Source organism: Diaporthe citri (assembly GCF_014595645.1).
Source record: "Diaporthe citri strain NFHF-8-4 chromosome Unknown scaffold_2, whole genome shotgun sequence".
NCBI classification, from domain to species: Eukaryota; Fungi; Ascomycota; class Sordariomycetes; order Diaporthales; family Diaporthaceae; genus Diaporthe; species Diaporthe citri.
In genome coordinates this window covers 4690576-4704568 of record NW_025064847.1, presented here as the reverse complement: position 1 = coordinate 4704568, position 13993 = coordinate 4690576, and the positions used below count along the sequence as shown (strand labels likewise).

General features: G+C 56.7%; 3 protein-coding genes across 3 annotated transcripts; 1 reads left to right on the top strand and 2 right to left on the bottom strand.

The window, feature by feature from the left end:
• Positions 1–1066: 1066 nt before the first annotated feature.
• Positions 1067–2524, bottom strand: INS49_006835 (uncharacterized protein; the record flags this gene model as incomplete). The annotated part of the gene is made up of 3 exons (XM_043167602.1): positions 1067–1380; positions 1472–2207; positions 2339–2524. The coding sequence occupies 3 exons, from the start codon at positions 2522–2524 to the stop codon at positions 1067–1069; spliced, it is 1236 nt and encodes a 411-aa protein (XP_043028746.1).
• Positions 2525–8273: 5749 nt separating this feature from the next.
• INS49_006834 (uncharacterized protein) lies at positions 8274–8962 on the bottom strand (the record flags this gene model as incomplete). Its single annotated transcript, XM_043167601.1, has 3 exons — positions 8274–8696; positions 8779–8812; positions 8901–8962. The coding sequence occupies 3 exons, from the start codon at positions 8960–8962 to the stop codon at positions 8274–8276; spliced, it is 519 nt and encodes a 172-aa protein (XP_043028745.1).
• A 2430-nt stretch (positions 8963–11392) lies between these two features.
• On the top strand, positions 11393–13560 carry INS49_006833 (uncharacterized protein; the record flags this gene model as incomplete). Its single annotated transcript, XM_043167600.1, has 3 exons — positions 11393–11434; positions 11504–11781; positions 11841–13560. The coding sequence occupies 3 exons, from the start codon at positions 11393–11395 to the stop codon at positions 13558–13560; spliced, it is 2040 nt and encodes a 679-aa protein (XP_043028744.1).
• Positions 13561–13993: the final 433 nt, after the last annotated feature.

Genomic DNA, 13993 nt, shown 5'->3' with positions numbered 1-13993 from the left:
TAGTCCCGCATGAACTTTGCGAAGCGTCAATATTAACTTGGCCTCTTGACTACGTGTCACACGAACATTCTTTCCCAGAAGGCACAGTTGCAACCTGGATTGTATCAGATCAAGTGTTGGAGTTGTGAGCGCAAGTGATCGGTGGCTGGTATTACTCTATTGTTGCCAAGGCAAGCCTCATGGGAATAATAGCTTTGTCGAAGCTCCCAGCACACCCGGGGATGCATGGTTGACGATGACTTCCAGGTTATGACAACGCAGCCAACGGCTCTCGCCCAGTGTGAAAGTAACCCGCTCCCCTTCGAGCCAATTGAATGGTCCTGAAGCCGCTACAATCTAGCACGAAAACGCGCACAAATCGTCTAGAACTCGAAGAGATCTCTGTTGAGTGACTGAAACGAAACTTTCGCTTTGAACAGATACTTTTCATGCACCCTAGCCCCCAGATCTCTGCAATTTCTTGTGGCAGGACAGTTGAACCCACCTCGATCCCAAAAAAAGCCTTCCATTCTCGGCTCACGCCTTCCAATGCGGGTAAAGTAAAGTTTAGTATATACAATATACACAAGGTGACGCCGTTTCAACAGGGCTGTCACAGCTGTGGACGAATTCGCCGTCTGTTCCGGCGCCGTCTTGAGCTCCACAGACGCGCGCGCGCGCCGGGTCGTGGACTCAGAAATCTGAATTGAAAATTTCGCAGGTTCCTTGCGGTCGTGATTTGATGTTGTGAAGATGAACCGTCCCACCGTTATATGCAGCGCGTTTCCCGGGGGTATCGAAGAAAAAACAAAAACTTTTTGTCCGCCCAATGATCTTTTTTTTTTAGAATGTCATGAGGCTCGTCGACGCCATCAAGGCACTTCGCGGTGTCTTGTTACGCCGGCCATGTCTTGTTGTCAAATTCCGAAATAAAACTTGGTATAGTTCAGCCTCTTTCGCCTCATTGACTCCGTGGTCACCAGACCTCTGCTCCAGAGGTGGGTGTACTAGACAAACTTGGTCCTGACGCGTCAGGCATGTTGAAAATTGGCGTGATGAGTTGTTCCCGCAGACACGGGATTTCGACTCATCTCATGTTGCTCGTGTCGAAGGAGAACGATGACGGAAAGGCCATGCTAGCACTTAAGCCGAAAGGATCCCAATCGATCGAAGGGTCCAGCAGTTGCGTCATAGAGAGGCCATGTTGATGCCCCTGTGGATGCCCTGTTGCGGCGTTCGCCTCCATTGGTCCTGTCGTTGTTGGGCTCATGGCCTGGTGCTGTTGAGCGGCGGCGGCGGCAGCAGCGTAACCAGCACCAGGATATGGACCTGGTCCAGAAGGTGTTTCTGGTGCGTCGCCGCCCTCGTCCATCATATCAGCTGCAGCATCATATTCTTGTTCTAAGATTCTGTCAGCACTTGCACAAACACGAACTTTGATGCACAAAGACCACAGGATGAGGTCGAAAATTCAGAGATGTTACCAACTTACCGAGTTGCTCAATATGATTCTGATATGCCGGTGTCTGGTAGAATGGTGCATTGCTGACACTCGGCGCCCCCATCCTACCAGCATGTGCCCCTTGTCCCGAGTGTTGACCAAGACCTCCTTGCATGGGCGGCATCATTCGTGACGGGCCAGGCATCTGGCCCATTGGCTGCTTCATCCCAGCGGACGGCATCCCAGGCCGCATGCCTCCTGGGCCCACGTTCTCAGACGACGCCGGCGAAGCTCCAAAACCCTCGGTTGTTGTAGGAGATGCCGCATGCGATGAGGGCGTGGGCCGAGATTTGGGAGATCCTGCCGGAGGGTTCGCCCCATGTATTGGAGGCAGTGTACTATAGCCAGGCTCCAGCTTCGGTGCGATGCTGGAGGTCGACCTCCGAGAGTGATGTCTGTTAAGCAGCGTCCTCGATATTGGCGGCGGCTGGATAATGTTCTGTGGCATGTGGGTCGGACCAAAATTAGGACTACCATGCTTGGCCTGAAGCTCAGCTTGCACATCGATGCCCTTCTCGAGGAGTATGCGTTCGAGCAGCGAGTTTTTATATCTCAGCATCAGACACTCGTCCGCGGCGGTACGATGAGCAGCATTCAGATTAGCCAGGGTCTGCTCCTGGACACTGATAGTTTGCTCAAGCTGCTTAATGTACTCGGTTCGCCGCTCTCGAAAAGCTGCCTGAGCCTGGCGGTTTCGTTGCTTCCGCTCCTCTGTGGTCGCATAGATCTAGAGCCCCGTTAGTACTCCGTCTCCAACCCAGCGTCACACAGGGCCGGTTCAGTAGAGATCCCTCGCGACTGGGCCTGCGAAGACCGTTCTAAAAGAACCCGGAAAGCAAGAGAGTGTTCTCAACGTACCGGCTTGCGGCCTCCCTTCCGCTTGGGCGCCTGGCCCTCCGGGGTGGGGAGGGCCTGGCCCTGCTCGCCCGAATCTGCTGGCTCTCCGTCTCCCTCTCCATCAGGGCTCGAGCCCAATGGGGACTCCTCACTGTCCTGTTTGATAGGTTCTTTCTTGTTATCATCCGAAGGCTTGTCTGTTGCCATACCCCTGACCGGTAGTGGAGACGATTGCCGCGAAGGGGCGGCAAACGCCTCAAGTCCTCACGAAGGAGATAAAGTCCAACGATGGGCGTGACTGGGCCCGGTAAGCGAACCGATGATAGCAGTTTGTAATTACAACTGCTAAGGTTCTGGCCGAGCCGGGGCGAGACGAGCCTCGAGGCCGGTCTACCGACAGGCTGGAACAAGGTGGTGGGCTGGCAGGTGACAGTCCACTGGGGCCAACCTAACACGGCAGGCCGTTATCTATCTCCAGGACCTTGGAGGGTGCCGGCAGAGATAGGGCTGGCGGTGTAGTGTACGGAGTACCGTAACCGTAGGCAGATGTCCAAAAGCTGGGGTAAAAAAAAAAGTCCCGATCAGCGATATGTCCGGGGAAGTTTCAGAGCAATCTGGGGTGGCGCCAATCAGGGCATCGGGGCTCGTCGTAGGGCAGCTGCAGATCCGGCAGTCTGGGACCTTTTTGGTGGCACTCGTGCCTGATTGACATCCAGGATAGGCTGGTCCTTACCGGGGATACAGGGAGATCAGACGGCTGCAGGATCAAAGCGTGGTCGCGGGGCAGCGTTTGACAGATTGTCGAGCTCAACTTTGGGCAGCCCAGAGATAAGGGAAATGACGGTGACAGGTCGTAGAGTTTGTGTGTGTAAAGAAAAGGCAGAAGGGCGAGGGTTTATACGTAATTGAAATGGAACGTCGCAACACTTGTAGTGGGGGAAATCAACCACGGACCCGTGCCGTGGCGCCTGGGCCGACCAAGCTCTGCCCTGCTGTGCCCTGCCCCGGTCTGGCTCACGGCGGCGGTCGTTGACCTTGACCTTGCTCGTCCTGGCAGCCGACCTCTAGCGTGCGACGAGGGCCCCTCACTGCGCGTGATGAGCCTTGCCTACGTCGACTGGTCCGCTGTGGGCCTGTCTTTAGGTAACGCGAATCGTGTTTGCAATGGTGCAATGGTCCACACGCCCTGAGTCGAGAAAGGGTGTGGCAGATATAAAAGTCGCGTTGAGCACCCTCTTCCGGGAATTCCAGGAGGGGTCAGTTCGATACCCGGTTGCCGATGTGCCCTCGACCTCTTCGGGAGCTGGTCGCTGGCCGCACGCTCGCTAGATGCTGCTTTCGAGTGGTCGCAGGATCAATGGCCCTTTGCCGCCCCTTCAACTCTGGAAACTTGCCCCTCGAATTGGATCCCACCAAGCAGCCCTGAAAAGACCAGCCTCGACCGTCGTGATGAATGATGATCGGTCTAGCAGCAGCACAGGACAGGGCCCTGGAAGGACTGGACTGGGCACGAAAGGCGGTGGTTGATCAGTCCCGCCTCCGGAACAGCTGACCTGGATCCTGACTTGGCAGTCAATGAACCGTTGGCTCGACCGGACCCAGCAGCTGCAGGAGGTCGCGTTAGACTTTGGGGTCGGGTCTCGAGGCTGGTTGTTGAGTTCACCCAAAGGTTGCAACACTCTGAGGTCTGAATGTGACGGTTCCCATGGATTTCCGGCGGCTTGGGCGACTGAGATGCCACGATGACGAGATATCCAGATGACCACAGCGCAGTGGAAAAATTTGTCGAGACAGAACGAAACACCCAAGCAGGCGGACAGAAGGCTTCCAGGACGAGGAAGTCGAGCGGAGCCGTCGCAAATTTTGGGGTGAGCGGGTATTTTAGTCATGAGAAGGGCGGTACCTGGACCACAAGTCGCCTGCTCCCTAGAAAGCCTGCCCTCTCCCTATTCCTGCAGACCTGCAAGGTTGACATCACCTGGCTGCCCGCACCTGGCCAGAGCGCACAGCTCCGACACACCAACCAATACGGCCATGCTGCTATAGCAGGCAGTCAGGGGTCTGCCGTGGACAGAAGAGGTGCGGAAGTCGACCGAGAGCCGGCCGACGTCGATTCAACCTCGCACCTCCTTTCCATCATCGTGGCCTCGAATGCCTGGGTATGCCTACGGCGGACAATCTCCATCTCAAGTTGGGTGTCACGGAACCCAAAAGTCTTTCTGTGCAGATGCTCCCCGGTGAGAAACGCTGTCCCTGACATGTGTTCACATGCCCTATGTCTCAAACATGTGTGCATCTGCTCTGTGTCTTCGGATATTTAAGCTCTGTCGGCGCGTCTTTCTAAGCAAATAGAGCTTCCCAATAAGACTACCCACACACTGCACGCAGGCCATTAGTGTCGACCGGCAGGAACAAGGCTCCAGGTCGGGGCTTTGCTGCACCCCTGAGCTGAGGATCCATCTGGAGACTCAGCTTGCTCCTCCCCGCCCTGCCACTGCCCCTCGGCCAAAGGGTCGAGACGCTACGGTGACAATGATGCCAAGTACCGCGCTCGTGCTGAGAGATGGGGCTGTGGATTCTTTGCAGTATGACTGTACTGTGCTGCAGCTTTGCAGCTTCTGACAGTCTTGGCCCGCTCGTGGGAACAAGATCATGGCAAGCCAGCGGAGCAGCGGAATCATCACCAGTCTCTCTGATGAGAGAGGTGTCGGACCACAAAATGAGGCCACGTTCCACTGATGGATCTCCCCGTGGACTGCAGTTGCCAAGATCTGTCATCTCATTCGTATCCCCGCTCGCGGTTCTCGACTTTTGGTGATGATGATTTGCGCGAGTCGTGTCTCGCCCAGGTCTGGGAAGTCACTCGGCCCGAGGAGGGCCAAGAACCGACTTTGCTTGGTCTCCAGACCACCTGTGTGAGCCACCAACTGCATCTCCCTAAGTTAGTGCTTAAGTCCGTCTCCAGTACTGTATATGGCTCGTGTCCTGCTCGCTGCAGCGGATTGCGCAGTGATGATGATGGTGCTAGCTTGATTGGAGACTTGGAATGAATGGCAGGTTACATGTGTGAGAGAGAACACGGTGTAAGTCGGAGATCCCCGGCAGGAAGTGATCAGAGGGCCGCCTTCGCAGGGTCAGTCTCTGGCACTGGAGAGAAAACTGAAGGCATGCCGCTCCTCTTAGCCGCCGCGTGCCTTTCCTGACGCCGTCATCTCATCTTCTAAAGCAAAGCAAGAATGATCCCGTGCTTGACTCGTCATGGTCACGATTTTGTTAGAGTTCTGCTGTTCGCCTTCCGAGGTCGAGTGTCGTCAACCTCAGGCTGTGCTGGTGTGTTCCAGATTCTAGGGTGGGTCTGTGCCAGTAAGCGATATCGGCACGCTCGAGCGGACAATCCTGCCTTACCGGGGCGTTCCAAGCTTCGTTCTCCGCTGTGGATACAGAGAAGACGCCATGTGTTTGCTACAGGACCACACAGACTGCAATTGTGAGGACAGAAGACCACGGCCAGCCCTTCCCTTTGTGCTGCGATGCATTCCCCCAAGATCATCGCGCTGCTTCGAGACAGACGAGGCTGGGAATGCAATCCGTCCTGGGCTGGTTTGCGAGGGAGAGACCCAGTCCAGTGTGATCTGCATTTCAGATCTCACGGCCCCTTCCTTGCCCAGGCGGCCAGGCGGCACATGCGGGGTCTGAACCAATAGGGCGGGATACTTGTCGTCCAAGTATCTCTGGCCTCGGCTGGTTGACACTCCCAATTGCGACCAAGATCCAACAACCATCCCTGCGGCTATTTGGCACTGCGTCGCGGAAAATTCTGAGCTCTGGTGGGTGTTGATCGCTTTAGATTTGCTCCGAGGGCTCCTCCAAGATCGATCAATCAATCAATCGGGCAATCAGCTTCTTGGGAGGATGCCGTCTCGTCCAGCCCAAGCCCATGTCAAATGCTGCTCATCGTCACCCACCACCATCACCTCCTCCTCCTCCTTCATGTCGGCCAGCCACAGGGAACACGGAGGGACGACAGGAGTGCGTTGGGCGCCGATCCCCAACGTCACGATGGATGGATCGAAAAGTCTAGCTCTTGCCGACTAAGGTCTTGGACTACCGTCTTGCTGGACCGCGTTTCAGCTACGAAGGCAGCTGTCTCCTGGGGATGCCGCTGGTGCCCGCCCGCCTCCGCTCCACCACTCCAGGGAATAGCAGCTGAGTGAGAGAGGGAAGGCAGGCAATAAGAGCTAGATAGGCCGACCGGTCAGGAGGAGATCTGGCGTACAACTACGAGGACGTTGTTGTGGCCTGGCGAGGGCACGAGGGGGATCAGGCTGCACACCTGCCCAAGCCCTTTGGCGCGCGGCGAAAGGCATGCAATCCTGTCTGACTAGAGGAAGAGGTAGTGCAGGTGATTCCCGTCGTGGTCAATGCCCGCAGTGCTCGGTGACCGGATTGGTGCAAGGGGGGCTGGATGCTGGCTGGCCAAAGCAAAGCCCGTTGACACGGTTGTAGCAGGACGTGCAGTCGGTCGAAGTCTGCATCTCCTCGGAGGACCTCGAGGTGCTGGCCCTGCCAGGAATGCGCAGGAGCGTTCTGGGTGTGTGGGGAAAATCGAGGCTAGGCTCTCGCCTGATTGCCTCGACATGGCATCTCCACCCGCAGCCAATTGGCACCCGACGGCCCACGTTTCTGGGCCTCGAGCTTCTCTTGGACCTCCTCAGGGACCCGACCACTCCTCACTGCCGTCGCGTGGACATATAGCAAGTACAGCACCGCGTACAACCGGTGAATGTCACCGACGGAAGGGACTGTAGTTGCTGTAAGCCTCGACAAGGCTCGCCCGGGATCCCACGTGTCGCATCTGATGCAAGCCGTCCTGCAGTGTCGCCATCTGCTGCAGTAGCCGGTCGGGCCTGCGTGCATGCAGACGAGGCGGGCATCTCCTGTAGATATGTACTCTCTGCAGCCGGAGAAGGAGCATCGCAGCAACCAGAGGCTACTGTGTGTTGGTGTCTTGCGCTGTGATGTGATTGGCGCTGCGCCGTGGCATTATACCAGGTCGCTCTCGAGCAGCAAGATGCTATCATCGTGCAGACGCAAACCCGTTTCATCGCGAAATGTCCTAGCCCGCATCCTAGCCAGTCTTGGTGTTCATGTGCCGTGTCTAGCCTCACAGCGTCTGTGGCTTGATCTCGCCAACGAGGCGAACCTGATACCGGCATTGTCACCCACTGCTGTGTAGTATAGGGTGTGGCGAAATGCGTGTTGGGGTCGTCTGAGCAGTTGCGCCTACCCAAGATGAGGCTAGGTCGGAGTGCCACCTTCTAGAACGCTTCTAGCGGCGCCATCTTCTGGAGCGGCCTGCAATGCTGGGTAGGATTATAGATCACCATGACCACAGAGCTCAACCCCATACAGTTTCAGAGTATCTACTACTCTAGGAAGGAAGAGTGAGAAACAAAGAGGCCCAAAACAATATTGCTGAATCAACCGGCTGGCTACAGTAGGAGTCTTTCTGGCTCAAGACATGTGCACGGGAGGTTCAGGGTTAACACTGCGATATGCCATTTCGGCTGCTTCCCAGGACCATTCGTGACCCAGCTGAACCTCAATACAGCAATCTCGAAGAACAGAATCTCAAATTATGTACTATCTAGTTCAGCAGCGATCCACCGACTGTGCGGCGGCATGCCGAGTCAGGGCCAGCCTGTGCAAAACGCGGCAATAGGCCTCGAGGACATAGATGTGACACCATATGTGTTTACAAATGAATAACACACACACACACAATATACCTGCAAGACACGACATGCACTCCGAGTTTCGTAGACCACCGGGACAACAAATCGTCTCGCCACAACAACATATGGCAAAGAGCTCGAGTATGGTTGTCCACGATTAACTGAGAGTATTCAAGCAGTGAAGGTATACAGGTACCACCGAGACGACAAGCCAGTCTTCCTTAGACTTTGCCAAGTTGCAAGTTAGGCCGGCGTGGCTGGAGCTGCCTCTGCGGGAGCTGCCCCCGGTAGAGCTGCTTCAGCAGGAGGTGCGGCCTCAGCAGGAGGTGCTGATGCCTCAGCTGGAGGCGCCGCTTCAGCCGGGGGAGCTGACGCTTCAGCCGGAGGCGCTGCTTCGGCCGGCGGCGCTGCTTCGGCCGGGGGAGCTGACGCTTCAGCCGGAGGCGCTGCTTCGGCCGGAGGCGCTGCTTCGGCCGGAGGCGCTGCTTCGGCCGGGGGAGCTGACGCTTCAGCCGGAGGCGCTGCTTCGGCCGGGGGAGCTGACGCTTCAGCCGGAGGCGCTGCTTCGGCCGGGGGAGCTGCCCCTGCGGGGGGCGCTCCAGGAGGCGCTGCTCCTGCTTGCTCGGCAGGCGCAGGCACGAAGGCTGCGTTGCCCAAGGCGATTTTGCCGACAGCCCCTCCCACCACGGTGGTGCCATCTGTACTCTGTGTGGTGGCCTGGCTCACTTTGGCATAATCCACGACCTGGTTCACATTCTGTCTGCGTAGGGTGTTAGCCATGCCTGTCCACTTGCTTGGGCAGCTTGACATAGTTGCTAAACACAAAAAGAAGACAAAAGACTACTTACGGGTTGATAACCATGACCTGGCCTTCTTGGCAGTGTGGCCCGGTTGCACAATACAAGAACATAGGATCGGTGCTGGAAACGACGAGGTTGAATGTGCCAACCTCCTGAGCCCCATCTTGGAATGGAATGTGTCCTGAATGGACGGCTAGAATTGCGTTAATTGTCTGTTATGGAGATCCAAGTGATCTATACTGGGATGCCTTCGAAAGGACGGGATAATGCGTCGAAGAAGAACTAAGCTCATACATACCTGTAGGTACCGTGGCCTGAAGGGGGGTGCACCCCTGATCCGCTGCGCTCTGTGTGACAGTATGGTTGCCATTGCTGAATTGGAATTGAACAACGTCGCCGACTGCGGCAGTAACAACGTTCGGGACATAGGTGTCTTGCGGTCCTCCAACTACCACCGGTATAACCTGGTTGGCCCTCTTGACTTTCGGGATGACATTGCGGCGGACTTGTAAAGGTGAGTTGTTAGTGAAATGCCAAAGCCTGACCTGTGACTGGAGTTTTCCAAGAACTTACTGATGAACCTCCTTCCAGACCTAGAGACAGCATCCGTGTGAATGACTTCAGTCTGAGGATAGGCGCTCACAGCAATCCCCAGCAGACCAACGATCCCGATGAGAAGCATCTTCGATTGCACGAGAGTGTGTAAATAGGTGAAATTGAAACTTGGGGCCGGGCAAGTATTAAACTCTTAATAGTCGTTCAACGACGAGATATGGGGCGAGTAGTGAGGGAAGGGAATATGCCGTTCCACAGCAACACCGTCTTTGAAAATGACCGACACAATTAGGACGAAAAGTAGGGACAGATGACAGAGATGGGACACATCCGAACCTACACTTGAAGTAGCGCGGTTCCTCGCCTGATATTTGATTAGGGCGGCCCATGAGCCTCGAGCCGCGCTGACAAACCTCCCAGGGTAGTGGTCAATATTGCCCACGTCAGTGGGGTGTGATGTGATGTCCCATGGTTCTGCCATAGTCATGCCGTCGCTTGTGCATCATGACAAACTCGGCGCCGAGGACACCCCCTTCCAGGACGCCCATTCGCTCAAAGGGGCAGTTGCTTGGAGGGGCTTTCGCGTACAGTTTGAAGTTATTCCCATTCCTGACGGGCGAGGCGCTTGGCAGGCCCCCCATTTCCCGACAAACACCAGACGCCAAGAGCAGAGCCTTACAGAGTCTTACCCACCGAGCCGAACTTCAGTGGCTGGCCTGCCGTCCGATCATTTCGTCCCATTGCCGATTGGCACAAGCATAAAAACTCGCTTTGAGGCGCTGAGGTCCCGTCAGCCCCCGGTGGGTCGGCGCCGTAACGGGGGGCCGGGGCTATGTCGGGCTCCTGGCGTTTTGGATGTTCACCTTGGCCGAAACAAGGTGGTGGCATCTCAAACAGGTGGATGACGGCGTCCCTGTCATGTGGGATTGGTCCAAACAACGCGGGTTATCCGAACACACACAAAAGATGCAGGATTCTTCGTATCGGATGCGCAACACGAGGTTCGATTGGACGCGCTGCTGCGTCATTCCCAAGACGGCTGTCGTCGACGGACACGGCCAGCACACTCGGATTTATGTGCCGTAGCGCTGTGCCTTGCTTACCAAGCCGTCTCAGCCCTTGAGCCGCATCCTCGTCGGTGTCCACTTTGTTTGCATAAATGGCGTGAGCATATCTGGCATCTCTTGTCATCACCGTCTGGGACGTGGCCGGGGACATAGCTAGTTTCGCCCGTGCTGCTCCCAAGGCTGGCAGAATTGCCCGAAGCTCATAAAGTCGTGGCCTCCCTGCGGAATCACGATCCTACAGTTCAGCGTTACGGTGCCGGCTTTGCCGACTCTTGCTGAGGACGGGTCTTTGTTGTGCCATGCCAGATGGTTGGTGCCAGTGGTCTAAAACCTTCGTTCAGACGTGAGACCCTGCCGAGCGAAGTCTCTTCCGGCGACGGTGATGCTGTCGCTAAAGCATGAGGGAGCATGCCATGGTACGTGAGCTGAGCTTCCAAGACACACAAGCGTGCCTTGGGAGTCAGACCAGGCGCAATGAGGAATTGATGGAAATGATGGACGGCGATCATAGGGAAATCTGCATCTGTCAGGTCGTCGATCGCCGAGGGGATCCAACCGGTAGCAGCCGGCCAAGGACCCCTGAACGCTGTACAGTAACTAACTGCATGTAAGCGGAAGGTGCAAGTGAAGAGAGGGAGCTAAAAATGACTGGCTCAGTCGAAGGAGTGGACGGGCGGGGAGCTTGGACCACCTTTGTTGACTTTGGAGAGGTGTGGGGCCCCAGCAACCGCCAAAACCGCGTTCACGCAGTGCGTAGTAATCCAGACTACATCACCCTCAATTTCATCCCACACACAAATCTCCCCTTTCCAAGCCTGCAACCTTGCAACCGCTCCTTCTGAGACAGCGCCCATTGCTCCCGAGACTACCAAGCTTGTCTGGCCCCGCCTGGTGTCAACCTCCAGGATTTCCATCACCATGGCCCGTCGCCGATCTGCACGCCTGGCCAGTACCGGCAAGGTAAGTAAACAAACATGGCTCGCCCGCAACAAGTCTCGCCACTGCTCATACCAGCCACGCGCCTTGCAGCCCGAGCCCGTCGCGACGCCGCCCACAACTCTCGAGTCCGTCGTCGAACGCGAGGAGAGTCCTGTCAATGAGCCTACTCAGAGTCTCAACGCCATCATGTCGTCCCCGGCCACTAACCCCCGAACCCCCTCGACCAGGTCGGTCGTGAAGCCGCCAATGTCCGAGATGCACCCCAGCAAAGCCCACCCCACCATGGCAGCCCCGTCATCTGCCTTACGCCTTGGCTTTACTGACATCAAGCCCACCACCGCCGGCAAGCCTGGCTCTGGAATCCCACAGTCCACGCCCTCCAAGACACCCGCCACCTCCTCGCACTTCACTTTGCAACACGCCCGAGCGCAACGGACTCCACCCTTGGCCCCGAGGCCAAGCGTATGATGGATGAGATCCGTGAGGAGGCTGCCAAGATCAAGGCTGGGCTCGCGGCCAAGCGTGAGCAGCAGCGCGTGGAGGAAGACCAGGTCAACGCGCGCAGGATCGCCCAGCCCAAGGGCAAGGCTGGCCGCTACTCTGCCATTCACATGGCCGAGTTCAAGAAGATGGATTCCATCGAGAACCATCCCTCTGCTTTCCGAGCCAGCAAACACGCCTCTGTCGCTGCCCCCAAGACGGGCATCAAGCGCTCCCAGTCGAAAGCGAACATCGACGACAGCGAAACTGCACGCGTCAACACTCCCGCCAAGCTCACATCATCCAAGTCGTCCAGGAAGGTCCACACGCCTGCATGTGACCCAGATTCTCCCGCGAAGCGAACCAAGCAGGGTGCCAATGATGATGCTTCTACGAACCGGCCGATCTCCAGAGACAGCAGCAACATCCCTCGCCCGAGGACACCTGGCAAAGGCCCCCATGGCATACTTCTTTCCAAGTCCGCCATCACGAACATGATGTCCCCCACCCAGGCGTCCCTTGCACGTGCAGCTTCTATCAAAACCCCAACGACAGCTCGGTCCATGCTCAGGTCGCCATCAAAGATCACCTTGACAGGCCTGAAGAAGTCTGCGACCGTTGGCGATCTGGGCTCCATTAGCGATACAAAAGAGGGACCATCAGCCAAGCTGCGAACCCCCAGTCGATTTGATAAGGTCAAATCCATGTTTGCTAAGCACAAGGGCAATGGCTCTGCACACACGCCCGGTATTCCCAAGCCGACCGTGGGAATTTCCAAGACGCCAGCTCCTGTACGCGCACAGAACGAACTCCCTCCCGCTCCTCAGACTACCCCAGGCAAGAACAGCACCAGGCTTGGTCAATTCACTCCTGCACCCAAGCATGCTGCTCTGGCGCAGAACTCTCCGTCTCCTGTCAAGTCCGGCATACCTCGCTCGAAGACGGCCAGCAATCTAGTCAACTATCCATCTCTCGATTCTGTGATGAGCAACGCCACCGCTGATCATGTCTCATACCCCGATCTGTCGGGCTTCCGACCACTGCCCGAGCCCCCAACGGAGAACAAGTCCGACTCGGTGGACGACGAGATGTCTGAGGATTTGGAACGAGCTCCGGTGTCGGTTCCCGGTACCTTCACCTTTCGGAGTGATCACACCATCCGGTTTGGCGGTTCCTCCCCTAAGGGGTTTGGTGGCAGCTCCGGACAGTCCAGTGTGCGCCAGGTCCGTCCTTCTATGATGCCAGCCATTCCCGGCGCGTTTCCATCCTCCGACATGCCCGCGACGGCTGCCCCGAAGGGCAAGGAGAACATGCCACCCTACCTTCCGCAGAGTCCCTTCGACATTAAGGCTTTCCCACACGGTGTAGGTAATAGGAAGCGCCTTCGCGTTGAGGATGATGAGGAGGAGGCAGACAGGGAGGCAGCTGAACGCGCGGTGAAGAAGATGAAGGCCGCTCGTGTTCCGGAGGGCGAGGCCCTTGTTGCGCCCAGACTTGCGTCGGCCCAGAAGCCACGCGTTAGGGGTCCAAGCAGAACTTTGTTGAAGACGCCTGCCAGGTCTGCAATCAAGCCGACGGCCCCAGCCACGACCCCCGGCGGTCGCAAAGTCGCAGGAATCAGCATGAGCCGGCTAAGCTACCTGGCGACTCCCAAGCAGCGCAAGTGAGGCGCGGGATGAACAGTGAATTTGCTGGGTAATTCTGCAACGAACGCATCCCCAGCTGCATGATTGTGCTGGGAGTTGTACATTTCTGCATATAAGGTATGCCGGCTGCGTTTGTTCAAGATTGGATTTTCGACTTCTGGACATAAGTCATCGGGTCATACCTTGTTCATGAGGAGGGCGGCTGGAGGGTCCGAAGCATCGAAAGCTGGTGGATCCTCTCGGCAGGGCTGGCTGGATTGCGGGCCGGAAACTTGGATGCTCATACTTTCCAGTGTGTCTCAAGATCCATACTTGCTCAAAGCCATGGCTTCTGGGCTATGCTGTCCGGCTGGCGGCGTTGCGTCCAGTTGCTGATGCTGAAATGGGGTCGCCCTGTACAGTACAGCCATTGTCTGTTTTTCGGAATGCTTTATGACGGAGTTTTGAGCTAACC